We start from the raw sequence: 27238 nt of genomic DNA on the forward strand, positions 1-27238 counted from the left end.
GAGCCTGCTCTGCCATTCAATGAGATCATGGCTGCTCTGATTTTTACCTCAACTCCACTTTCCCGCTTTTTCCCCATATCCTTTGACTCCCTTGCTGATCAAAAATTTGTCTAACTCAGCCTTGAATGGCTGAGCCTCCACAGCTTTTTGGGGTAAAGAATTCCAAAGATTCACGACCCTCTGGGAGAAGAAATTCCTCCTCATTTCCGTCTTAAACGGGCGACCCCTTATTCTGAGTCTATACCCCTAGTTTTAGATTCCCCCATGAGGGGTAACATCCTCTCAGCATCTACTCTATCGAGTCCCCTCAGAATCTTGTATGTTTCAATAAGATCTCCTCTCATTCTTCTAAACTCCAATGAGTATAGACCCAACCTGTTCAATCTTTCCTCATAAGACAACCCTTCCATACCCCCAATCAACCGAGTGAACCTTCTCTGAACTGCCTCCAATGCAAGTGTGTCCTTCCTTAAATAAGGGCACCAGAACTGTACGCAGTACTCCAGGTGTGGTCTCACCATCACCCTGTACAGTTGTAGCATGACTTCCCTGCTTTTATACTCCATCCCCCTAGAAATAAAGGCCTTCCGGATTACCTGCTGCACCTGTATGTTGACTTTTTGTGTTTCACGTACGAGGACACCCAGATCCCTCTGTACCGCAGCATTTTGTAGTATTTCTCCATTCAAGTAATATTTTGCTTTTTTATTTTTCCTCCCAAAGTGGATGACTTCACATTTTTCCACCTAATATTCCATCTGCCAAATTTTTGCCCATTCCCTTAACCTGTCAATGTCCCTTTGCAGACACTTTGTGTCCTCATCGCAACTTGCTTTTCCACCTATCTTTGTATCATCAGCAAATTTGGCCACAAGACACTCTGTTCCTTCATCCAAGTCATTGATATATATTGTAAATAGTTGAGGCCCCAGCACTGAGTCCTGCAGCACCCCACTAGTTACAGATTGCCATTTTGAAAATGACCCTTTTATCTTGACTCTTTGTTTTCTGTTAGTTAACCAATCCTCTATCCATGCCAGTATATTATCCCCAACACCATGAGCTCTTATCTTGTGCAGTAATCTTTTATGTGGCACCTTATCGAATGCCTTTTGGAAATCCAAATATACTGCATCCATTGGTTCCCCTTTATCCACCCTGCCCGTTACTTCCTCAAAGAACTCCAATAAATTTGTCAGACATGATTTCCCTTTCATAAAACCATGTTGACTCCCCTTGATTGTATTATGAGTCTCCAAATGTCCTGCTACTACTTCCTTAATAATGGATTCTAGCATTTTTCCCAATGACAGATGTTAGGCTAACTGGTCTATAGTTACCTGCTTTCTGTCTCACTCCCTTCTTGAATAGGGGTGTTACATTTGTGGTTTTCCAATCCGCTGGGACCTTTCCAGAATCGTGAATTCTGGAAGATTACAACCAATGCATCCACTATCTCTGTAGCCACTTTCTTTAAGACCCTCGGATGCAAGCCATCAGGTCCAGGGGACTTGTCAGCCTTCAGACCCACTAGTTTACCTAGTTCTTTTTCTCTAGTGATAGTGATTGTTTTTAGTTCCTCCCTCCCCTTTGCCCCTTGATTTTCTACTATTATTGGTTTATTATTAGTGTCTTCTACTGTGAAGACAGATACAAAATATCTGTTCAATTCCTCTGCCATTTCCTTGATTTCCATGATTATTTCCCCAGTCTCATCTTCTAAGGGACCAATGTTTACTTTAGCTACCCTCTTCCTTTTTATATACTTGTAGAAGCTTTTACTGTCAGTTTTTATATTTCTTGCTAGTTTACTCTCATAATTTATTTTCTCCCTCTTTATTATTCTTTTAGTCATCCTTTGCTGGTTTTTAAAGTTTTCCCAATCTTCGGGCGTACCAGTAATCTTTGCCATGTTGTATGCTTTTTCTTTTAACCTGACACCGTCCTTTACTTCCTTAGTTAGTCATGGTTAGTTCACCCTTTTTGTGGAGTCTTTCCTCCTCACAGGGATATATTTTTGTTGCGAGTCATAAAATATCTTTTTAAATGTTTGCCACTGCTTATCCACCATCATACCATCTAATCTGTTTACCCAGTCCACTTTAGCCAATTCCGTCCTCATTCCTTTATAATTGCCCTTATTTAAGTTTAATACAGTAGTTTCAGACCCAAGATCCTCGCTCTCAAATTGGATGTGAAATTCTATCATGTTCTGATCACTGCTTCCCAAGGGATCCTTTACTTTGTGATCATTAATTAATCCTGTTTCGTTACCCATTACCAGATCCAAAATGGCCTGTTCCCTGGTTGGTTCCCCGACGTATTGGTCTAAGAAACAGTCCCTAATACACTCTATGAACTCCTCCTCGGGGCTATTTTTGCCAATTTGATTTGTCCAATCTATGTGAAAGTTAAAATCGCCCATGATTATTGCATTATCTTTTTTACAAGCCCCCCTTATTTCCTGATTTATATTTTGCCCTACAGTGTAGCTACTGTTAGGGGACCTATATACTACTCCCACCAGTGATTTCTTTCCCTTGCTATTTCTTACCTCCACCCAAATTGATTCGACATCTTGATCTTCTGAGCCAAGATCATTTCTCACTATTATACCAATTTCATCCTTTATTAACAGAGCTACCCCACCACCTTTACCTTTTTTCCTATCCTTCCAAAATGTTAAATAACCCTGAATATTTAGCTCCCATCCTTGGTCCCTTATCTTTTATTTCAATCCATATGGATCCTGTTTCTATCCTTCTGTTAGTTATGTCCCTTTTTTCTACCGCCATTATGTTATCTGTAATTAGTACAGCTGCTCCACCCCCCCCCCCTTCTTCCTTCCCTGTCCTTTCTGATTATGTTATAACCTGCAATATTTAGTTGCCAGTCCTGTTCTTTATGTAGCCATGTTTCAGTTATTCTGACTACATTTGGTTTCTCGCTACGGATTATTGCCTCCAGTTCCCCCGTTTTATTTTGGACGCTGTGCACATTGCTGTACAGGCAGTTTAACTCATCTTTAATAGTTATTCCTTTTATACTTCTGTTTTTTAACTGTATTTGTACCTTGACCATTTATGTTTTCTTTATTCCTTACCCTGGTCTGACCTTTACATTCATCTCCTGTTTCTTTTATTTTTAAGCTTTTGTTATTTCTGCCACATTCCTCCCCCCATTTTGCGAGTTTAAACTCTAGCGTTGTAGTCCTATCTCCTTACCTAGTGTGGGGCCTCACTGGACGGCAATGCAGGTCACAGAATGGGCTCTGTGATCTGTATTAACGTCCTATCCTGACTCTCACTCCGATCCGCACAGCGATTGGTTATTTCGGGACTGACCATTGAACCACAATCCCACTCAGTGTGCTCCAACGCTGGGTGGCAGCAGCTCGAAGTGCAAGTGTGTTAAAGGAAATCTCCGAGTTTGGGAGCGGGCTCGTGTCCGGGGAGCTCTCCTGGTTTCCCAGCTCCCTCCCCTCCTTTCCTGGAGGCACTAACTGCTGATGGAGTGGTTCCATGGGTGCTGGTTGTCCTCTGATCGCCCACTGGCAATTCTTCTAATCTGAGTCGAGGCAGTGATGACAGGAGAATATTCAGCCTTGGGGGACAATGGAGCTGGGCCTAATCCTGGCAATCACACTCCCGCACCTCGCAGCAGCAGTCACTGCATCACGACGCTGGACCCACACTCTCTGCATTGCCCTTTGACCCAGCAGCCGAGTCTCCGGGAGAGACGCTGAATGTGTGTATCGAATGTTCATTCACGGCTCTCAGCTCGTGGTGATCCAGGTCTCTGATCACTGATACTGTACCTGAACTGATGGTGATCCAGGTCTCTGATCACTGATACTGTCCCTGAACTGATGGTGATCCAGGTCTCCGATCACTGATACTGTACCTGAACTGATGGTGATCCAGGTCTCTGATCACTGATACTGTCCCTGAACTGATGGTGATCCAGGTCTCTGATCACTGATACTGTCCCTGAACTGATGGTGATCCAGGTCTCTGATCACTGATACTGTACCTGAACTGATGGTGATCCAGGTCTCTGATCACTGATACTGTACCTGAACTGATGGTGATCCAGGTCTCTGATCACTGATACTGTCCCTGAACTGATGGTGATCCAGGTCTCTGATCACTGATACTGTACCTGAACTGATGGTGATCCAGGTCTCTGATCACTGATACTGTCCCTGAACTGATGGTGATCCAGGTCTCTGATCACTGATACTGTACCTGAACTGATGGTGATCCAGGTCTCCGATCACTGATACTGTACCTGAACTGATGGTGATCCAGGTCTCTGATCACTGATACTGTCCCTGAACTGATGGTGATCCAGGTCTCTGATCACTGATACTGTACCTGAACTGATGGTGATCCAGGTCTCTGATCACTGATAAGAACATAAGAAATAGGAGCAGGAGTAGGCCAATCGGCCCCTCGAGCCTGCTCCGCCATTCAATAAGATCATGGCTGATCTGATCCTAACCTCAAATGTAAATTCATGTCCAATTTCCTGCCCGCTCCCCGTAACCCCTAATTCCCTTTACTTCGAGGAAACTGTCTATTTCTGTTTTAAATTTATTTAATGATGTAGCTTCCACAGCTTCCTGGGGCAGCAAATTCCACAGACCCACTACCCTCTGAGTGAAGAAGTTTCTCCTCATCTCAGTTTTGAAAGAGCAGCCCCTTATTCTAAGATTATGCCCCCTAGTTCTAGTTTCACCCATCCTTGGGAACATCCTTACCGCATCCACCCAATCAAGCCCCTTCACAATCTTATATGTTTCAATAAGATCGCCTCTCATTCTTCTGAACTCCAATGAGTAGAGTCCCAATATACTCAACCTCTCCTCATATGTCCGCCCCCTCATCCCCGGGATTAACCATCAGTTCAGGGACAGCATCTATGTGCGGAACCACAAGAAATGGGTGAGATCCTGAATGAATATTTCACATCGGTATTTACGGTTGAGAAAGGCATGGATGTTAGGGAACTTGGGGAAATAAATAGTGATGTCTTGAGGAGTGTACATATTACAGAGAGGGAGGTGCTGGAAGCCTTAACGCGCATCAAGGTAGATAAATCTCCGGGACCTGATGAAATGTATCCCAGGACGTTATGGGAGGTTAGGGAGGAAATTGCGGGTCCCCTAGCAGAGATATTTGAATCATCCACCGCTACAGGTGAGGTGCCTGAAGATTGGAGGGTAGCAAATGTTGTGCCTTTGTTTAAGAAGGGAGGCAGGGAAAAGCCTGGAAACTACAGACCAATGAGCCTGACATCTGTAGTGGGTAAGTTGTTAGAGGGTATTCTGAGGGACAGGATCTACAGGCATTTGGAGAGGCAGGGACTAATTAGGAACAGTCAGCATGGTTTTGTGAGAGGAAAATCATGTCTCACGAATTTGATTGAGTTTTTTGAAGGGGTAACCAAGAAGATAGATGAGGGCTGTGCAGTAGACGTGGTCTACATGGACTTCAGCAAAGCATTTGACAAGGTACCGCATGGTAGGTTGTTACATAAGGTTAAATCTCATGGGATCCAAGGTGAGGTAGCCAATTGGATACAAAATTGGATTGACGACAGAAGACAGAGGGTGGTTGTCGAGGGTTGTTTTTCAAACTGGATGCCTGTGTCCAGCGGTGTGCCTCAGGGATCGGTGCTGGGTCCGCTGTTATTTGTTATTTATATTAATGATTTGGATGAGAATTTAGGAGGCATGGTTAGTAAGTTTGCAGATGACACCAAGATTGGTGGCATTGTGGACAGTGAAGAAGGTTATCTGGGATTGCAACGGGATCTTGATCAATTGGGCCAGTGGGCCGATGAATGGCAGATGGAGTTTAATTTAGATAAATGTGAGGTGATGCATTTTGGTAGATCGAATCGGGCCAGGACCTACTCCGTTAATGGTAGGGCGTTGGGGAGAGTTATAGAACAAAGAGATCTAGGAGTACAGATTCATAGCTCCTTGAAAGTGGAGTCACAGGTGCATAGGGTGGTGAAGAAGGCATTCGGCATGCTTGGTTTCATTGGTCAGAACATTGAATGCAGGAGTTGGGATGTCTTGTTGAAGTTGTACAGGGCATTGGTGAGGCCACACTTGGAGTACTGAGTACAGTTCTGGTCACCCTATTATAGAAAGGATATTATTAAACTAGAAAGAGTGCAGAAAAGATTTACTAGGATGCTACCGGGACTTGATGGTTTGACTTATAGGGAGAGGTTAGACAGACTGGGACTTTTTTCCCTGGAGAGTAGGAGGTTAAGGGGTGATCTTATAGAAGTCTATAAAATAATGAGGGGCATAGATAAGGTCGACAGTCAAAATCTTTTCCCAAAGGTAGGGGAGTCTATAACGAGGGGGCATAGATTTAAGGTGAGAGGGGAGAGATACAAAAGGGTCCAGAGGGGCAATTTTTTCACTCAAAGGGTGGTGAGTGTCTGGAACGAGCTGCCAGAGGCAGTAGTAGAGGCGGGTACAATTTTGTCTTTTAAAAAGCATTTGGACAGTGACATGGGTAAGATGGGTATCGAGGGATATGGGCCAAGTGCAGGCAATTGGGACTAGCTCAGTGGTATAAACTGGGCGACATGGACATGTTGGGCCGAAGGGCCTGTTTCCATGTTGTAACTTCTATGATTCTATGATTCTATGAACCTTCTTTGTACTGCCTTGAGAGCAAGTATGTCTTTTCTTAAGTATGGACACGAAAACTGTATGCAGTATTCCAGGTGCGGTCTCACCAATACCTTATATAACTGCAGCAATACCTCCCTGTTTTTATATTCTATCCCCCTAGCAATAAAAGCCAACATTCCGTTGGCCTTCTTGATCACCTGCTGCACCTGCATACTAACTTTTTGATTTTCTTGCACTAGGACCCCCAGATCCCTTTGTACTGCAGTACTTTCCAGTTTCTCGCCATTAAGATAATAACTTGCACTCTGATTTTTCCTGCCAAAGTGCATAACCTCACATTTTCCAATATTGTATTGCATCTGCCAAATCTCCACCCACTCACCCAGCCTGTCTATAATCCCCTTGTAGGTTTTTTATGTCCTCCTCACTCTCTACTTTCCCTCCCATCTTTGTATCATCTGCAAACTTTGATATGTTACACTCGGTCCCCTCCTCCAAATCGTGAATATAGATTGTAAAGAGTTGGGGACCCAGCACCGACCCCTGCGGAACACCACTGGCTACTGGTTGCCAGTCCGAGAATGAACCATTTATCCCAACTCTCTGCTTCCTGTTAGATAACCAATCCTCCACCCATGCCAGAATATTACCCCCAATCCAGTGATTCTTTATCTTGAGCAATAATCTTTTATGTGGCACCTTGTCGAATGCCTTCTGGAAGTCTAAATACACTACGTCCACTGGTTCCCCTTTATCCACCCTGTACGTTATGTCCTCAAAGAACTCAAGCAAATTTGTCAGACATGACTTCCCCTTCGTAAAGCCATGCTGACTTTGTCCTATTAAATTATGTTTATCCAAATGTTCCGCTACTGTCTCCTTAATAATAGACTCCAAAATTTTACCCACCACAGATGTTAGGCTAACTGGTCTATAATTTCCAGCCTTCTGCCTACTCCCCTTTTTAAATAAGGGTGTTACATTAGCAGTTTTCCAATCTGCCGGGACCTTTGCCGAGTCCAGAGAATTTTGGAAAATTATTACCAAAGCTTCCACAATCCCTACTGCCACTTCCCTCAAGACCCTCGGATGTCAGCCATCAGGTCCAGGGGATTTATCCGTCTTGAGTCCCATTAATTTACTGAGTACCATTCCTTAGTGATTTTAATCGTATTTAGCTCCTCCCCCCCTCGAGCCCCCAGTTTGTCCTGTGTTAGGATATTCTTAGTGTCCTCTACCGTAAAGACTGAAACAAAATATTTGTTCAGCATTTTTGCCATCTCCATGTTTCCCACCGTTAATTTCCCGGTCTCATCCTCTAAGGGACCTACGTTTGCCTTAGCCACCCTTTTTTCTTTTTACATAACTATAGAAACTCTTGCTATCTGTTTTTATATTTTTTGCTAATTTATTTTCATAATCTATCTTCCCTTTCTTAATCAATCCTTTAGTTACTTTTTGCTGTCTTTTGAAGACTTCCCAATCTTCTATCCTCCCACTCAGTTTGGCTACCTTATATGTCCTTGTTTTTAGTCGGATACTATCCTTAATTTCTTTACTTAGCCACGGATGGCTGTCATTTCTTTTACACCCTTTTTTCCTCAGTGGAATATATATTTTTTACAAGTTGTAAAATAACTCCTTAAATGAACACCTCTGCTCATATACCGTCTTACCCTTTAATCTATTTTCCCAGTCCACTTTGATCAATTCCGCTCTCATACCATCACAGTCTCCTTTATTCAAGCTCAGTACGCTTGTTTGAGAACCAACCTTCTCACCCTCTAATTGGATAAGGAATGTAACCATGTTATGGTCACTCATTCTAAGGGGATCCTTAACTAGGACATTATTAATTAATCCTGGCTCATACACAGGACCAGGTCCAAGGTTGCCTGCCCCCTTGTAGGATCAGTTACATACTGCTCAAGAAATCCATCCCTGATGCACTCAATGAACTCGTCCTCAAGGCTGCCCTGCCCAATTTGATTTGTCCAGTTAATATGATAGTTAAAATCCCCCATAATTATAGCTGTTCCCTTGTTACATTCCCCGACTATTTCCTGATTAATACTTCTTCCAGCAGAGTTGCAACTATTAGGAGGCCTATATACTATGCCCACTAGTTTTTTTCCCCTTATTATTCCTTATCTCCACCCAAACTGTCATTATCTTGATCCTTTGTCCCAATATCATTTATCTGTATTACAGTGATTCTTTCCTTTATTAACATAGCCACCCCACCTCCCCTTCCTTCCTGCCTGTCCTTCCTAATTGTTAAATACCCTGGCATATTTAATTCCCAGTCGTTGTCACCCTGCAGCCATGTTTCTGGAATGGCCACAAGATCATACCCATACGTAGTTATTTGTGCCGTTAACTCGTCCATTTTGTTACGAATGCTACGTGCATTCAGATAAAGAACTTTCAAATATGTTTTGTGACACTTAGTTCCTGCTTTTTCCTTTTTTAACACTTTACCTTTTACTCCATTCCTTCTGTCCCTTCCTGACACGCTTTCCTATGTCTCCCTGCTCAGGTTCCCAACCCCCTCCCACAGCTTTGATGCTGGGTTAATCGCCTTTCGCCTTCTAGTTTTTATTTTATCTGTCGTGCCTAAAGTACACTTTCTTTCTGCTGCTCTACGCTTTTCCCTTTCACTTGTTCTTGAACAACTGTTTGTACTATTTGTATTGTAGATTTCCCCTGGGTCTTCCCCTCTCTTGCTGCTCTCAACTTTACTCCCTTCTGACTCCCCGCTCAGGTTCCCATCCCCCTGCTACTCTAGTTTAAACCTTCCCCAACAGCACTAGCAAACACCCCCGCGAGGACATTGGTCCTGGTCCTGCTCGGGTGTAACCCGTCCCGCTTGTACAGGTCCCACCTTCTCCAGAACCGGTCCCAATGTCCCAGGAATCTAAATCCCTCCCTCCTACACCATCCCTGCAGCCACGCATTCATCCTGTCTATTCTCCTGTTCCTATACTCACTAGCACGTGGCACTGGTAGTAATCCTGAGATTACTACCTTTGAAGTCCTGCTTTTTAATTTATCTCCTAACTCCTTAAATTCACCTTGCTGGACCTCATCCCTTTTTTTACCTATGTCGTTGGTTCCAATATGGACCACGACTACTGGCTGTTCACCCTCCCCCTCCAGAATGCCCTGCAGCCGCTCCGTGACATCCTTGACCCTAGCGCCAGGGAGGCAACATACCATCCTGGAGTCACGTTTGCGGCCGCAGAAACGCCTGTCTGTTCCCCTTACAATTGAATCCCCTATCACTATAGCCCTGCCACTCTTCTTCCTCCCCTCCTGTGCAGCAGAGCCACCCGTGGTGCCCCGAACCTGGCTCTTGCTGCTTTCCCCTGATAAGCCATCTCCCTCAACAGTATCCAAAGCAGAATATCTGTTTGAGAGGGAGATGGCCCCAGGGGTCTCCTGCTCTACCTGCCTAGTCCTTTTACTCTGCCTGGCAGTCACCCATTTCCTTTCTGCCTGCGTAATCTTTACCTGCGTTGTGACCACCTCACTGAACGTGCTATCCACGATAGTCTCAGCATCGCGGATGCTCCACAGTGAGTCCACCCACAGCTCCAGCTCCGAAATGCGGTTAGCCAGTAGCTGCAGCTGGACACACTTCCTGCACACATGGTCGCCAGGGACACCGGTAGTGTCCATGACTTCCCACATAGTGCAGGAGGAGCATATCACGGGTGCGAGCTGTGCTGCCATGACTTGCCTTAGATACTGTCCCTGAACTGATGGTGATCCAGGTCTCCGATCACTGATACTGTCCCTGAACTGATGGTGATCCAGGTCTCTGATCACTGATACTGTACCTGAACTGATGGTGATCCAGGTCTCCGATCAATGATACTGACGACTGCCGTTGTGTTTCCAGGGCATTAAACCTGTATGAGGAGGATGGGCCGAATGTCTTCGCCGAGTCAGGTGCCTTTGCCCGGCTGTTGCTGCCATTCCTCCTTCGAATCGTGGACAAGCTGGGCTCCACCACAGCCTATCACAGCCAGCTCATGGGCTGGGCCGCGGACAACCAGCCTGACATCGTGAGAAACGTAGAGCACCTTAAACAGAGCTGGAGCCAAGGTCAGAACTGCTCTCGTTGATCTCCCTCCCCCCATCTCCCCTCTTCAAAATGTGTTTTATTAGTAGAGCTCTGTGGGTCAGACACTGTCCTCTCACACTCTGGGACAGTGGGTCAGACACTGACCTCTCACACTCTGGGACAGTGGGTCAGACACTGACCTCTCACACTCTGGGACAGTGGGTCAGACACTGTCCTCTCACACTCTGGGACAGTGGGTCAGACACTGACCTCTCACACTCTGGGACAGTGGGTCAGACACTGACCTCTCACACTCTGGGACAGTGGGTCAGACACTGACCTCTCACACTCTGGGACAGTGGGTCAGACACTGTCCTCTCACACTCTGGGACAGTGGGTCAGACACTGACCTCTCTCACTCTGGGACAGTGGGTCAGACACTGTCCTCTCACTCTGGGACAGTGGGTCAGACACTGACCTCTCACACTCTGGGACAGTGGGTCAGACACTGACCTCTCACACTCTGGGACAGTGGGTCAGACACTGACCTCTCACACTCCGGGACGGAGGGTCAGACACTGACCTCTCACACTCTGGGACAGTGGGTCAGACACTGTCCTCTCACACTCTGGGACAGTGGGTCAGAGGGTCAGACACTGTGTTTTCACACTCTGGGACAGTGGGTCAGACACTGACCTCTCACACTCTGGGACAGTGGGTCAGACACTGTCCTCTCACACTCCGGGACAGTGGGTCAGACACTGTCCTCTCACACTCCGGGACAGTGGGTCAGACACTGACCTTTCACACTCCGGGACAGTGGGTCAGACACTGACCTTTCACACTCCGGGACAGTGGGTCAGACACTGACCTTTCACACTCCGGGACAGTGGGTCAGACACTGACCTTTCACACTCTGGGACAGCGGAGAACATAAGAAATAGGAACAGGAGTTGGCCGTACGGCCCCTCGAGCCTGCTCCGCCATTCAGTCAGATTATGGCTGATCTTCGACCTCAACTGCACTTTCCTGCTCAATCCCTATATCCCTTGATTCCCTTAGAGTCCAAAAATCTATCGATCTCAGCCTTGAATATCATAGAATCATAGAAGTTACAACATGGAAACAGGCCCTTCGGCCCAACATGTCCATGTCGCCCAGTTTATACCACAAAGCTAGTCCCAATTGCCTGCACTTGGCCCATATCCCTCGATACCCATCTTACCCATGTAACTGTCCAAATGCTTTTTAAAAGACAAAATTGTACCCGCCTCTACTACTGCCTCTGGCAGCTCGTTCCAGACACTCACCACCCTTTGAGTGAAAAAATTGCCCCTCTGGACCCTTTTGTATCTCTCCCCTCTCACCTTAAATCTATGCCCCCTCGTTATAGACTCCCCTACCTTTGGGAAAAGATTTTGACTATCGACCTTATCTATGCCCCTCATTATTTTATAGACTTCTATAAGATCACCCCTTAACCTCCTACTCTCCAGGGAAAAAAGTCCCAGTCTGTCTAACCTCTCCCTGTAAGTCAAACCATCAAGTCCCGGTAGCATCCTAGTAAATCTTTTCTGCACTCTTTCTAGTTTAATAATATCCTTTCTATAATAGGGTGACCAGAACTGTACTCAGTACTCCAAGTGTGGCCTCACCAATGCCCTGTACAACTTCAACAAGACATCCCAACTCCTGTATTCAATGTTCTGACCAATGAAACCAAGCATGCTGAATGCCTTCTTCACCACCCTATCCACCTGTGACTCCACTTTCAAGGAGCTATGAATCTGTACTCCCAGATCTCTTTGTTCTATAACTCTCCCCAACGCCCTACCATTAACGGAGTAGGTCCTGGCCCGATTCGATCTACCAAAATGCATCACCTCACATTTATCTAAATTAAACTCCATCTGCCATTCATCGGCCCACTGGCCCAATTTATCAAGATCCCGTTGCAATCCTAGATAACCTTCTTCACTGTCCACAATGCCACCAATCTTGGTGTCATCTGCAAACTTACTAACCATGCCTCCTAAATTCTCATCCAAATCATTAATATAAATAACAAATAACAGCGGACCCAGCACCGATCCCTGAGGCACACCGCTGGACACAGGCATCCAGTTTGAAAAACAACCCTCTACAACCACCCTCTGTCTTCTGTCGTCAAGCCAATTTTGTATCCAATTGGCTACCTCACCTTGGATCCCATGAGATTTAACCTTATGTAACAACCTACCATGCGGTACCTTGTCAAATGCTTTGCTGAAGTCCATGTAGACCACGTCTACTGCACAGCCCTCATCTATCTTCTTGGTTACCCCTTCAAAAAACTCAATCAAATTCGTGAGACATGATTTTCCTCTCACAAAACCATGCTGACTGTTCCTAATTAGTCCCTGCCTCTCCAAATGCCTGTAGATCCTGTCCCTCAGAATACCCTCTAACAACTTACCCACTACAGATGTCAGGCTCACTGGTCTGTAGTTCCCAGGCTTTTCCCTGCCGCCCTTCTTAAACAAAGGCACAACATTTGCTACCCTCCAATCTTCAGGCACCTCACCTGTAGCGGTGGATGATTCAAATATCTCTGCTAGGGGACCCGCAATTTCCTCCCTAACCTCCCATAACGTCCTGGGATACATTTCATCAGGTCCCGGAGATTTATCTACCTTGATGCGCGTTAAGACTTCCAGCACCTCCCTCTCTGTAATATGTACACTCCTCAAGACATCACTATTTATTTCCCCAAGTTCCCTAACATCCATGCCTTTCTCAACCGTAAATACTGATGTGAAATATTCATTCAGGATCTCACCCATCTCTTGTGGTTCCGCACATAGATGACCTTGTTGATCCTTAAGAGGCCCTACTCTCCCTAGTTACCCTTTTGCCCTTTATGTATTTGTAGAAGCTCTTTGGATTCACCTTTGCCTGATCTGCCAAAGCAATCTCATATCCCCTTTTTGCCCTCCTGATTTCTCTCTTAACTCTACTCCGGCAATCTCTCTACTCTTCAAGGGATCCACTTGATCCCAGCTGCCTGGGATTCAATGACTGAGCATCCACAGCCCTCTGGGGTAGAGAATTCCAAAGATTCACAACCCTCTGAGTGAAGAAATTCCTCCTCAAATGGCTGATCCCTTATCCTGAGACTATGACCCCTTGTTCTGGACTCTCCAGCCAGGAGAAACAATCTCTCAGCATCTACCCTGTCAAGCCCTCTCAGAATCTTATATGCTTCAATGAGATCACCTCTCATTCTTCTAAACTCCAGAGAGTATGGGCCCATTCTACTCGATCTCTCCTCATAGGACAACCCTCTCATCCCAGGAATCAATCTAGTGAACCTTCATTGCACCGTCTGTAAAGCAAGTATATCCTTCCTTCGGCAAGGACATCAAAACTACGCAGTACTCCAGATGTGGTCTCACCAAAGCCCTGTACAATTGCAGCAAAACTTCCTTACTCTTATACTCCAACAATAAAGGCCAACATACCTATTTGGCTTCCTAATTGCTTGCTGTACCTGCATGTTAACTTTCTGTATTTTTTGTACAAGGACACCCAAATCTCTCTGAACATCAACATTTAATAGTTTCTCACTATTTAAAAAATATTCTGTTTTTCTAATAACCTCTCATTTCCCCACATTATACTCCCATCTGCCACCTTCTCGCCCACTCACTTAACCTGTCTATATCCCTTTGCAGACTCTTTGTGTCCTCCTGACAGCTTACTTTCCCACCTAGCTTTGTATCATCAGCAAACTTGGATACATTACACTCGGTCCCTTCATCTAAGTCATCAATATAGATTGTAAATAGCTGAGGCCCAAGCACCGATCCCTGTGGCACCCCACTAGTTACAGCCTGCCAACCTGAAAATGACCCGTTTATTCCTACTCTCTGTTTTCTGTCCATTAACCATGGTGGGATATGGTCATACCAGTACTGAGACATGGTGGGATATGGTCATGATAATATATTACCTCCAACTCCGTGAGCCCTTATCTTGTGTGGCACCTTATCAAATGCCTTTTGAAAATCCAAATATACTACATCCACTAGGACAGTGAGGCAGACACTTCCTTTCACTCTGGGACAGAGGGTCAGACACTGTTACAGGGTTGGCACTGGCCCAGGCCCCTCATCTTCTCTTCCTCTGTGTTGCAGGTCTCTCAGTGGCTGGTTGCTTTGGTCTTCTGGCTGCTGCCAAGCTGTTCCCTTCACTCGTGGCACTTCTCGTGAGGTCAGCTGTTCTCTTTCATCTTCTCCAGACCCTTGAATCACACCAAGTGGACACCTCCAATTGTGCCGGCCCATCACACAAATTGAAGTCTGATTTGGAGCTACTGAATGGACTGATGAGCCAGAATGGGTTAATCCCAGCTAGTCTGGGAGCAGAATTCGCAATATGGATGAACCCAGTCACTGAGAGATGACAGAAAGTTAAATCATTCACGTTCAACAAGAGGTATCGCTATAAGGAGCCACCCGTCCCCCTCAACAATGACTCTTCTCTCCATTGGCCCATTCCAAAGACACATAGTCATGGTGGGTACGGTCATACCAGTAATAAGACATGGTGGGATATGGTCATACCAGTACTGAGACATGGTGGGATATGGTCATACCAGTACTGAGACATGGTGGGATATGGTCATACCAGTACTGAGACATGGTGGGATATGGTCATACCAGTACTGAGACATGGTGGGATATGGTCATACCAGTACTGAGACATGGTGGGATATGGTCATACCAGTACTGAGACATGGTGGGGTACGGTCATACCAGTACTGAGACATGGTGGGTACGGTCATACCAGTACTGAGACATGGTGGGGTACGGTCATACCAGTACTGAGACATGGTGGGTACGGTCATACCAGTACTGAGACATGGTGGGTGCGGTCATACCAGTACTGAGACATGGTGGGTACGGTCATACCAGTACTGAGACATGGTGGCATATGGTCATACCAGTACTGAGACATGGTGGGTACGGTCATACCAGTACTGAGACATGGTGGCATATGGTCATACCAGTACTGAGACATGGTGGGTACGGTCATACCAGTACTGAGACATGGTGGCATATGGTCATACCAGTACTGAGACATGGTGGCATATGGTCATACCAGTACTGAGACATGGTGGGATATGGTCATACCAGTACTGAGACATGGCGGCATATGGTCATACCAGTACTGAGACATGGTGGGATATGGTCATACCAGTACTGAGACATGGCGGGGTACGGTCATACCAGTACTGAGACATGGTGGGATATGGTCATACCAGTACTGAGACATGGTGGGATATGGTCATACCAGTACTGAGACATGGCGGGGTACGGTCATACCAGTACTAAGACATGGCGGGATACGGTCATACCATAACAGAAGAGCATAAGAAATAGGAGCAGGAGTAGGCCATCTGGCCCGTCGAGCCTGCTCCACCATTCAACAAGATCATGGCTGATCTTCTACCTCAATGCCATTTTCCTGCACTATCCCCATATCCCTTGATGCCTTTAATATCTAGAAATCTATCGATCTCTGTTTTGAATGTACTCAATGACTGAGCCTCCACAGCCCTCTGGGGTAGAGAATTCCAAAGATTCACCACCCTCTGAGTGAGGAAATTTCTCCTCATCTCAGTCCTAAATGGCCTACCCCTTATTCTGAGACACAAGACCCTCGGGTTCCAGATTCTCCAGCCAGGGGAAACATCCTCCTTGCAACTACCCTGTTGAGCCCTTTAAGAATTTTATATGTTTCAATGAGATCACCTCTTATTCTTCTAAACTCTGGAGAATACAGGCCTCGTCTACTCAATCTCTCTTCATACAACAATCCCGCCATCCCAGGAATCAGTCTGGTGAACCTTCGTTGCACTCCCTCTATGGCAAGTATATCCTTCCTTAGGTAAGGAGACCAAAATTGTACTCCAGGTGCAGTCTCACCAAGGCCCTATATAATTGCAGTAGGACATCTTTACTCCTGTACTCAAATCCTCTTGTAATAAAGGCTGGTCATCCCAGTACTGAGACATGGCGGGGTACGGTCATCCCAGTACTGAGACATGGTGGGGTACGGTCATCCCAGTATTGAGACATGGTGGGGTACGGTCATCCCAGTATTGAGACATGGCGGGGTACGGTCATCCCAGTATTGAGACATGGCGGGGTACGGTCATCCCAGTATTGAGACATGGTGGGGTACGGTCATCCCAGTACTGAGACATGGTGGGGTACGGTCATCCCAGTACTGAGACATGGCGGGGTACGGTCATCCCAGTACTGAGACATGGCGGGGTACGGTCATCCCAGTACTGAGACATGGCGGGGTACGTCTCTCCGGTGGGCTGGAGACATGGTGGGCTGGAGATGGGATTGGTTTTGTAAAGTATTATTCCAACTTTTGTAATTATTTTTTGCGAAAAGAGTTTTTCTAAAAATTGAAACTAGTTTTGAAATACATTCGGCTGTTTTTGATTGAAAAGATAATTTTCTGCTGTAAGAATATTGTTGATTAAAATGTCGTTTGATGAGAACGTATCTTGTGTCCTTCGCTGGCCCTGTGTTGATTTGCCCGCTCGGAGAGGGCGAGGCTCGCAGTCCTTGAGTTTAGCTTCCTACATCTGCTGAAAATCCAGCTGGAATCTGGAATGACGGTGTGGGCCCGGTCTGACTCTGGGTCTGGACCCGGTCTGACTCTGGGTCTGGGTCTGGGCCCGGTCTGACTCTGGGTCTGGGCCCGGTCTGACTCTGGGTCTGGGTCCGGGTCTGGGTCTGACTCTGACTCTGGGTCTGGGTCTGACTCTGGGTCTGGGCCCGGTCTGACTCTGGGTCTGGGCCCGGTCTGGGTCTGGGTCTGGGCCCGGTCTGACTCTGGGTCTGGGTCTGGGTCCGGGTCTGGGTCTGACTCTGGGTCTGGGTCCGGTCTGGGTCTGGGTCTGACTCTGTGTCTGGGCCCGGTCTGACTCTGGGTCTGGGCCCGGTCTGACTCTGGGTCTGGGCCCGGTCTGACTCTGGGTCTGGGCCCGGTCTGACTCTGGGTCTGGGCCCGGGTCTGGGTCTGACTCTGACTCTGGGTCTGGGTCTGACTCTGACTCTGGGTCTGGGTCTGGGCCCGGTCTGACTCTGGGTCTGGGCCCGGTCTGACTCTGGGTCTGGGCCCGGGTCTGACTCTGACTCTGACTCTGGGTCTGGGTCTGACTCTGACTCTGGGTCTGGGTCTGACTCTGGGTCTGGGCCCGGTCTGACTCTGGGTCTGGGCCCGGTCTGACTCTGGGTCTGGGCCCGGTCTGACTCTGGGTCTGGGCCCGGTCTGACTCTGGGTCTGGGCCCGGTCTGACTCTGGGTCTGGGCCCGGTCTGACTCTGGGTCTGGGCCCGGTCTGACTCTGGGTCTGGGTCCGGTCTGACTCTGGGTCTGGGTCCGGTCTGACTCTGGGTCTGGGTTGAGGGTTGGGTCCGGTCTGGGTCTGACTCTGGGTCTGGGTCCGGTCTGGGTCTGACTCTGGGTCTGGGTCCGGTCTGACTCTGGGTCTGGGTCCGGGTCCGGTCTGACTCTGGGTCTGGGTCCGGTCTGACTCTGGGTCTGGGTCCGGTCTGACTCTGGGTCTGACTCTGGGTCTGGGTCCGGTCTGACTCTGGGTCTGGGTCCGGTCTGACTCTGACTCTGACTCTGGGTCCGGGTCCGGTCTGACTCTGGGTCCGGGTCCGGTCTGACTCTGGGTCTGGGTCCGGTCTGACTCTGGGTCTGGGTCCGGTCTGACTCTGGGTCTGGGTCCGGTCTGACTCTGGGTCTGGGTCCGGTCTGGGTCTGGGTCTGGGTCCGGTCTGGGTCTGGGTCTGACTCTGGGTCTGGGCCCGGTCTGACTCTGGGTCTGGGCCCGGTCTGACTCTGGGTCTGGGCCCGGGTCTGGGTCTGACTCTGACTCTGGGTCTGGGTCTGGGTCTGACTCTGGGTCTGGGTCTGGGTCTGACTCTGACTCTGGGTCTGACTCTGGGTCTGGGTCCGGTCTGACTCTGGGTCTGGGCCCGGTCTGACTCTGGGTCTGGGTCCGGTCTGACTCTGGGTCTGGGTCCGGTCTGACTCTGGGTCTGGGCCCGGTCTGACTCTGGGTCTGGGCCCGGTCTGACTCTGGGTCTGGGTCCGGTCTGACTCTGGGTCTGGGTCCGGTCTGACTCTGGGTCTGGGTTGAGGGTTGGGTCCGGTCTGGGTCTGACTCTGGGTCTGGGTCCGGTCTGACTCTGGGTCTGGGTCCGGGTCCGGTCTGACTCTGGGTCTGACTCTGGGTCTGGGTCTGTTCTGACTCTGGGTCTGGGCCCGGTCTGACTCTGGGTCTGGGCCCGGTCTGACTCTGGGTCTGGGCCCGGTCTGACTCTGGGTCTGGGCCCGGTCTGACTCTGGGTCTGGGCCCGGTCTGACTCTGGGTCTGGGTCTGTTCTGACTCTGGGTCTGGGCCCGGTCTGACTCTGGGTCTGGGTCTGTTCTGACTCTGGGTGCAGCGAGGTTTGTTAATGTGGTTTTGCTGAGAGTTGGGATGATGTCTAGGAGCCAATGAAGTGTGAGGCGAGAGGATGGTTCGTCAGAAGGGAAGGAAGCCTGGACCCTGAAGATCAGAGTGAGTGGAGCAGATGGGGACGGCCGAGTGTTTTAGCAGGAGCACTTCAGATTGTTCATTCTCTGGATTCACATGTTGCATGCAAGGCCAGCATTTATTGCCCATTTCTAGTTGCCCTGAAGAAGGTGGTGACGAGCATTCTCTTTGAATCACTGTCGTCCATGTGGTGAAGGTACTCCCAGTGTTGTTAGGTAGGGAGTTCCAGGATTTCGACCCAGCGAGCATGAAGGCATGGCGATATATGTCCAAGTTAGGATGGTATTTAACTTGGAGGTGGTGGTGTTCCCATACACCTGCTGCCCTTGTCCTTCTAGGTGGTAGAGATTGCGGGTTTGGGAGGTGCTGTTGAAGATGCCTTGGCGAGTTGTTGCAGTGCATCCTGTAGATAGTACACACCGCAGCCATGGCAAGCTGGTGGTGGAAGGAGTGGATGTTTAAGGTGGTGGATGAGCTGCTGATCAAGCAGACTGATTTGTCCTGGATGGTGTCGAGCTTCTTGAGTTTTGTTGCAACTGCACCCATCCAGGCAAGTGGAGAGTATTCCATCACACTCGACTTGTAGGTGGTGGACAGGCTTTTGGGAGTCAGGGAGTAAGCCACTCTCCACAAAATACCAAGCCTCTGCTTTAGTAGCCAAGGCATTTATGTGGCCAGTCCAGTTGAGTTTCTGGTCAACGGTGACCCCCAGGAAGCTGATGGTGGGGGATTCGGTGATGGTAATGCCATTGAATGTCATGGGGAGGTGGTTAGATTCTCTCTTGTTGGAGATGGTCACTGCCTGGCATTTGTGTGGCATGAATATTACTTGCCACTTATCAGTCCAAGGCTGGATGTCGACCAGGTCTTGCTGCATGCAGACATGGACTGCTTCATTATCTGAGGAATTGTAAATGGAGTTCAACACTGTGCGATCAGCAGACAGCCCCACTTCTAACCTTGTGATGAAGGGAAAGTCATTGATGAAGCAGCTGAAGATGGAAGGGCACAGGACGCTTCGCTGAGGAACTCCAGCAACAATGTCCTGGGGCCGAGATGATTGGCCTCCAACAACCACAACCATCTTTCTTTGAACCAGATATGACTCCAGCCACTGGAAATTTCTCCCTAATCCCCAATGACTTGTTTTGCTTGATCTCCTTGTTGCCAAAGGCAGGCACTCTCCCCGCATCTCTGGAATTCAGCTCTTCTGTCCATGTTTGAACCAAGGCTGCAATGAGGTCTAGAGCCGAGTGGAACCCAAACTGAGCTTCAGTGAGCAGGTTATTGGTGAGTAAGTGTCGCTTGACAGCACTGTTGACAACTCCTTCCATCACTTTGCTGATGATTGGGAGTAGGCTGCTAGGACGGTAATTGGCCGGGTTGAATTTATCCTGTTTTTTGTGGATAATATATACCTGGGCAATTTTCCACATTGTTGGAAGTTGGCAGAGAATACAAGAAGTCCGCTTTAATCCTGGTTCTCTCCCAACTACAGTTATGTTCACACCAACATCTAGTTTCCATAGGCAGACTCAAGTCTGCCGTGATCCAAAACTTGTTCTTACATATTTTGTGAATGGGAGATTCACAATTATCCTTTCACACTGGTTGCATGGGCTGCCCCCCCCCGCCCCCCCACCATGAACACCTGTCCTTTACAAAAGGAAATACTATCGTTCAGGCTAAAGTTAATCATAAAATTTATTTACACAATATTTAGTGAAAGATGCATAGATTTTGTAATACAGGGTTTGACTTGTATACAATTTGAAACTGTTTCCATAACAAAAATAATGAAATGTCTGAGATCTTAAGATTCATTTTCAGAACCGTTTAACAAGCCTTTGTAGTTTGTAGTCTGTAATGTGTGAGATTCTTTGCTCCATGGAGTCCAGCTAACTGCTGTGACATGGAAACACGTATTTGAAGCAAGGGAACTGGAATCTGATGAAACAGCCCCAAAAGTTTCAAGTCTTTCTTTGTATTTTTATTTCCTCACACCAGGCAACATCCTTGTGAACCTGTGCTGTCCCCTCTCTAAAACCTCAATATCCTTCCTATAGTGTGGAGCCCAATACTGCACATAGTGTTCCAACGGAGGTCTTGCTCAGGTTGGATGGTGGAACTCCAGGACTTCTCTCTCGGCATTAGATGAATACAACAAGACAGTCCAATACTGAAGCTGCCCACAACGGGTAGACAACCATGTTTGGTGGTTCCTGGTATTGGTAACTAATTGACCCTTTACTAGTAACTGGCCTATTACCTTGCCTCTAATTTTTCTGGCCTGGTTGCTTTTTTCTGTACTTTGAACCTTATTTAGAATTCTGTATTCTAACAGAGGCTAAAGTTGGGCCGAATGGCAATTTTATTAAGTTAAGCAGTTGTAGTTTGCACATGTTGCAAGCATTGCGTCTAGTTACTTACAAACAGAATACCCATCGGGAGTTTTTCAAGGACGAAGACTGCTTTCTTCCAGGCACCTGACAATAGGGTCTGTTCCAGTCCCTTACAGATTCCACACACCTACAGTAAAACCTTTAACATTGATAATCACATACCCGAGTCCCTCAGAATATATGATCTCCTCCTTTGCCAAAGCCAGTCAATTCCAGTTCTAATCATCTGTTTCTTGGGCCTATCTTGTTTTCTTATCCCTTCTCCACTGATTCTGACTTCTCCAGCTCTTAAGTATGTGCCCATCCCTTTGTTATAGAGCAGAGTTATCGGTTCCTAGCCACGATTGTCCAACAGTACCCGGTAATTCTCCATTGTGACCTCAGCACAGAGTGCGAGTATTCCCCGTACCAATCACACATCGATTTTAACCCAGTCCTTGTCAACACACTTCCTTTCTTCAAACACCACTGATGCCAGCCTACTCACTAGATAGCACAGTGGCCAAGGGCTCCATGGTAATGTGGGTGATGAGGGATATAGAAATACATAGAAGTTATAACATGGAAACAAGCCATTCAGCCCAACCAGCCCATGTCAGGTTTCAACCTTCATAAGATGTGATTGCACTAGAGAGGGTACAGAGGAGATTTACGAGGATGTTGCCCAGACTGGAGAATTTTAGCTATGAGAAAAGATTGGATAGGCTGGGGTTGTTTTCTTTAGAACAAAGGAGGCTGAGGGGAGATTTAATTGAGGTATATAAAATTATGAGGGGCCTAGATAGCGTGGATAGGGAGGACCTATTTCCCTTAGCAGAGGGGTCAGTGACCAGGGGGGGCACAGATTTAAAGTGATTGGTAGAAGGATTAGAGGGGAGCTGTGGAGAAATGTTTTCACCCAGAGAGTGGTGGGGGTCTGGAACTCACTGCCTGAAAGGGTGGTAGAGGCAGAAACCCTCAACTCATTTAAAAAGTACCTGGATGTGCACTTGAAGTGCTGTAACCTACAGGCTACAGACCAAGTGCTGGAAAGTGGGATTAAGCTGGATAGCTCTTTTTCGGCCGGCATGGACACAATGGCCTCCTTCTGTGCCGTAACTTTCTATGATTCATGTGGGCAAATAGTTCTAATCCCATGTCCCCGCTCAGTTCCCATATCTTCACCCCCTTTTCCTTATCCACCTCTCCAATCTAATCTTAAATGTTGACATTGTTTCTGCCTCAACCACTAACCCTGGAAGTGAATTCCACAGCCTCACAACTCTCTGCGAAGAAGTTTCTCCTGCTCTTTTTTTTCTAGATACAGCAGGAGGCCATTCGGCCCTTCGTGTCTGTGCCGGCTCTTTGAAAGAGCTATCCATTTAATTCCATTCCCCTGCTCTTTCCCCATAGTCTTGTAAATTTTTTCCCTTCAAGTATTTATCCAATTCCCTTTTGAAAGTTATTATTGAATCTGCTTCCACCGCCCTTTCAGGCAGCGCATTCCAGATCATCACAACTCGCTGCGTGAAAAAAAAATGTTTCCTCATGTCGCCTCTGGCTCTTTTGCTGATCACCTTAAATCTGTGTCCTCTGGTTACCGATCCTTCTGCCACTGGAAACAGTTTCTCCTTATTTATTCTGCCAAAACCATTCATGATTTTGAACACCTCTATCAAATCTCCCCTCAAAGGAGAACTACCCCAGCTTCTCCAGTCTCTCCACATAACTGAAGTCCCTCATCCCTGGTACCATTCTAGTAAATCTCCTCTGCACCCTCTCTAAGGCCTTGACATCCTTCCTAAAGTGTGGTGCCCAGAATTGAATACAATACTCCAGCTGAGGCCTAACCAGTGTTTTATAAAGGTTTAGCAATAACCTCCTTGCTTTTCTACTCTGTGCCTCTATTAATAAATGTAAACAATTTTACAACACCAAGTTATAGTCCAGCAATTTTATTTTAAAATAAAATTGCTGGACTATAACTTGGTGTTGTAAAATTGTTTACAATTGTCAACCCCAGTCCATCACCGGCATCTCCACATCATGTCTATTAATATAGCCCAGGATCCCATATGCTTTTTTAACAGCTTTCTCAACTTGTCCTGCCACCTTCAAAGATTTGTGTACATAAACCCCCAGGTCTCTCTGTTCCTGCACCCCCTTTAAAATTGTCCCATTTAGTTTATATTGCCTCATTCTTCCTACCAAAATGCATCACTTCACACTTCTCTGCATTAAATTTGATCTGCCCATTTCACCAGTCTGTCTGTGTCCTCCTGAAATCTGTTACTATCCTCCACATTGTTTATTACATTTCCGAATACCATCTGCAAACTTTGAAATTATACCCTCTATACCCAAGTCCAGGTCATTAATATATATCAAAAAGAGCAGTGGTCCTAATACTGACCCCTGGGGAACACCACTATATACTTCCCTCCAGTCTGAAAAACAACCATTCACCACTACTCTCTGCTTTCTGTCCCTTAGCCAATTTTGTATCCACGCTGCCACTGTCCCTTTAATCCCATGGGCTTTAATTTTGCTAACAAATCTATTATGTGGCACTTTATCAAATGACTTTTGAAAGTCCATACACACAACATCAACCACACTACCCTCATCCACCCTCTCCGTTACTTCATCAAAAAACTCAATCACGTTAGTGAAACATGATTTTCCTTTAACAAATCTGTGCTGACTTTCATTTATTAGCCCAGACTTTTCCAAGTGGCTCCTTTATTTTTATCCTATCCAATATCGCTACTCTTCCTCCTTTACTGCTGCAATGGCAGCATCCTCTTTTCTTTAGTTCCTCGGCCATCCCCTCTACCTCCACGAGTAGATCTATTTGTTCCCTAATCAGACTCACCCCTCTTACTACCCGTTTACTGTTTACATGCCTATAGAAGACTTTTGGATTCCCTTTTATGTTAGCCGTCAGTCTATTCTCATACTCACTCTTTGTCCCTATTATTTCCTTTTTCACTTCCCCTATATTCACCCTGGTTCTCACTTGTTTTATCAACCTGACATCTGTCATACGGCCCCTTTTTCTGCATCATCTTACTCTCTTTTTTGTCAAATAGGGAACTCCGGCTTTGGTTGTCCTACCTCTCTCCCTCGTGGGAATGTGCCTAGACTGTATCTGAACCATCTCCTCTTTAAAGGCCGCTCACTGTTCAATTACAGTTTTGCCTGCCAATCATTGATTCCAATTTACCCGGGCCAGATCTGTTCTCACCCCACTGAAATTGGCCCTCCCCCAATTGAGTATTTTTACTTTAGTCCATGTCTTTTTCCATAGCTATTGTAAACTTTATGATACTATGATCGCTGCTCCCTAAATGATCCCCCCACTGACACTTGCTCCACTTGGCCCGCCTCATTTCCCAGAACCAAGTCCAGCAATGCCTCCTTCCTCGTTGGGCCTGAAACGTACTGGTTAAGAAGGTTCTCCTGAACACATTTCAGAAATTCCTCCCCCTCTTTGCCCCTTATATAATTGTTATCCCAGTCTATATTAGGATAATTGAAATCCTCTGTTATCACTACTCTCTGGCTTTTGTACCTCTCTGTAATTTCCCTGCAAATTTGCTCCTCTATATCCTTCCCACTAGTTGGTGGCCTATAGAATACACCCAGTAGTGTAATGGCACCTTTATTGTTTCTTAACTCTGACCAAATAGATTCTGTCCTTGACCCCTCCAGGACATCCTCTCTCTCCAGCACTGCAATATTCTCCTTAATCAATACTGCAACCCACCCCTCATTTCTTTCCTTCCCTATCTTTCCTGAACACCTTGTATCCAGGAATATTTAGTCCCCAATCCTGCCCTTTTTTGAGCCAGGTCTCCGTTAGCGCCACAACATCATATTCCCATGTGGCTATTTGCACCTGCAGCTCACTGACCTTGTTTACCACACTTCATGCTATCTTTCTCTCCCAATCCTATGTGCACCTTGTTTCTCCTTTCTAATGCTACATCCTGGTGCCCATCCTCCTGCCAAATTAGTTTAAACCCCCCCTCCCCCACAGCACTAGTGAACCTCCCCACGAGGACGTTGGTCCCGGTTCCGTTGAGGTGTAACCCGTCCGGCCTCTACAGGTCCCACCTTCCCCAGAACTAGTCCCAATGCCCCAGGAATCTAAAGCCCTCCCCCCCTGCACCATCTCTCCAGCCACTCATTCATCTGCTCTATCCTCCTATTTCTATACTCACTAGCGGGTGGTACCGGGAGTAATCTGGAGATTACAACTTTGAGGCCCTTTCCCAACTCCTTAAACTCTGCCTGCAGGACCTCATCCCTCTTTCTACCTATGTTATTGGTACCGATATGGACCATGACCTCTGGCTGTTCACCTTCCCCCTCCATCCGCTCAGTGACACCATGACCTTGGCACCAGGGAGGCAACAAACCATCCTGGAATCACGTCTGCACCCGCAGAAATGCCTCTCTGCTCCCCTAACTATAGAATGCCCTATCATTATTGCTCTCTTGATCTTTCTCCTCCCTCCCTGTACAGCTGAGCCACCCATGGTGCTGTGGACTTGTCTTCTGGCTGCACTCTCCAGGGGAACCCTCTCCCCCACCATTTTTCAGAACTGAATATTGATTGGAGAGTGAGATGCCCTCAGAGGTCTCCTGCACTTCCTGTCTGCTCCTCCTTGTCTGTCCAGAGCTCGAGCTCCTCCAGCTGACGACACTTCCTGCACCTGTGGTTGTCCAGGACATGTGAAACGTCCTGGAGTTCTCACATCGCACAAAATCTGCATCTACGGGTCTGAGCTGCCCTGCCGTGCCTCTAGTTATTAGATTACTAACTTAACTGAAATAAACTAAAGACTTACAATACTCATTATTAATTTACTTACTGTTTACTTACCCCGTGTAACCGACCCCCCGGTTGGTTTCCCCGTGTAACCGACCTCCCGGTTGGTTTCCCCGTGTAACCGACCCCCCGGTTGGTTTCCCCGTGTAACCGACCCCCCGGTTGGTTTCCCCGTGTAACCGACCCCCCGGTTGGTTTCCCCGTGTAACCGACCCCCCGGTTGGTTTCCCCGTGTAACCGACCCCCCGGTTGGTTTCCCCGTGTAACCGACCCCCCGGTTGGTTTCCAGATCTGAGTTTTAAAAAATGCCCTCGTTGAGAGAAAAAAAAAACGGTAATCTCACCAACCAATCACTTATCTGCTGGCAAGTGACATCAGCCCTTGGCCTTTGTTGCTTTGAACTCTCGCTCAGGTCCGTCGCTCTGCTGATTAGGCAGAGTTAACGTGGTTTTATGAAAGGAAAATCGTGTTTGACAAATTTATTAGAGTTTTTTGAGGGTGTAACTAGCAGGGTAGATAAAGGGGAACCAGTGGATGTCGTATATTTGGATTTTCAAAAGGCATTCGATAAGGTGCCACATAAAAGGTTGTTACACAAGATAAGGGCTCATGGGATTGGGGGTAATATATTAGCACGGATAGAGGATTGGTTAACGGACAGAAAACAGTAGGGATAA

General features: G+C 47.1%; 1 protein-coding gene across 10 annotated transcripts in view; it reads left to right on the top strand.

The window, feature by feature from the left end:
- Window positions 1-27238, top strand: part of si:ch211-225b11.4 (tRNA (32-2'-O)-methyltransferase regulator THADA) — a 186260-nt gene that overhangs the window by 131395 nt on the left and 27627 nt on the right. For 5 of the 10 annotated variants that reach the window (XR_010967159.1, XR_010967158.1, XR_010967160.1 and 2 more), the window contains exons 26-27: window positions 10566-10771; window positions 14906-15286. Coding sequence is in view for 5 of the 10 variants with exons in the window: in XM_068005415.1 (XP_067861516.1) it covers window positions 10566-10771; window positions 14906-15174 (475 nt within the window). In the remaining 5 variants the exon portion in view is untranslated. Of the gene's footprint in view, window positions 1-10565; window positions 10772-14905; window positions 17294-27238 lie in introns of those variants that run through there. The other 5 variants (XM_068005415.1, XM_068005419.1, XM_068005417.1 and 2 more) reach the window with 1 other exon arrangement.

Source organism: Heptranchias perlo, chromosome 25 (assembly GCF_035084215.1).
Source record: "Heptranchias perlo isolate sHepPer1 chromosome 25, sHepPer1.hap1, whole genome shotgun sequence".
Classification (NCBI taxonomy): domain Eukaryota; kingdom Metazoa; phylum Chordata; class Chondrichthyes; order Hexanchiformes; family Hexanchidae; genus Heptranchias; species Heptranchias perlo.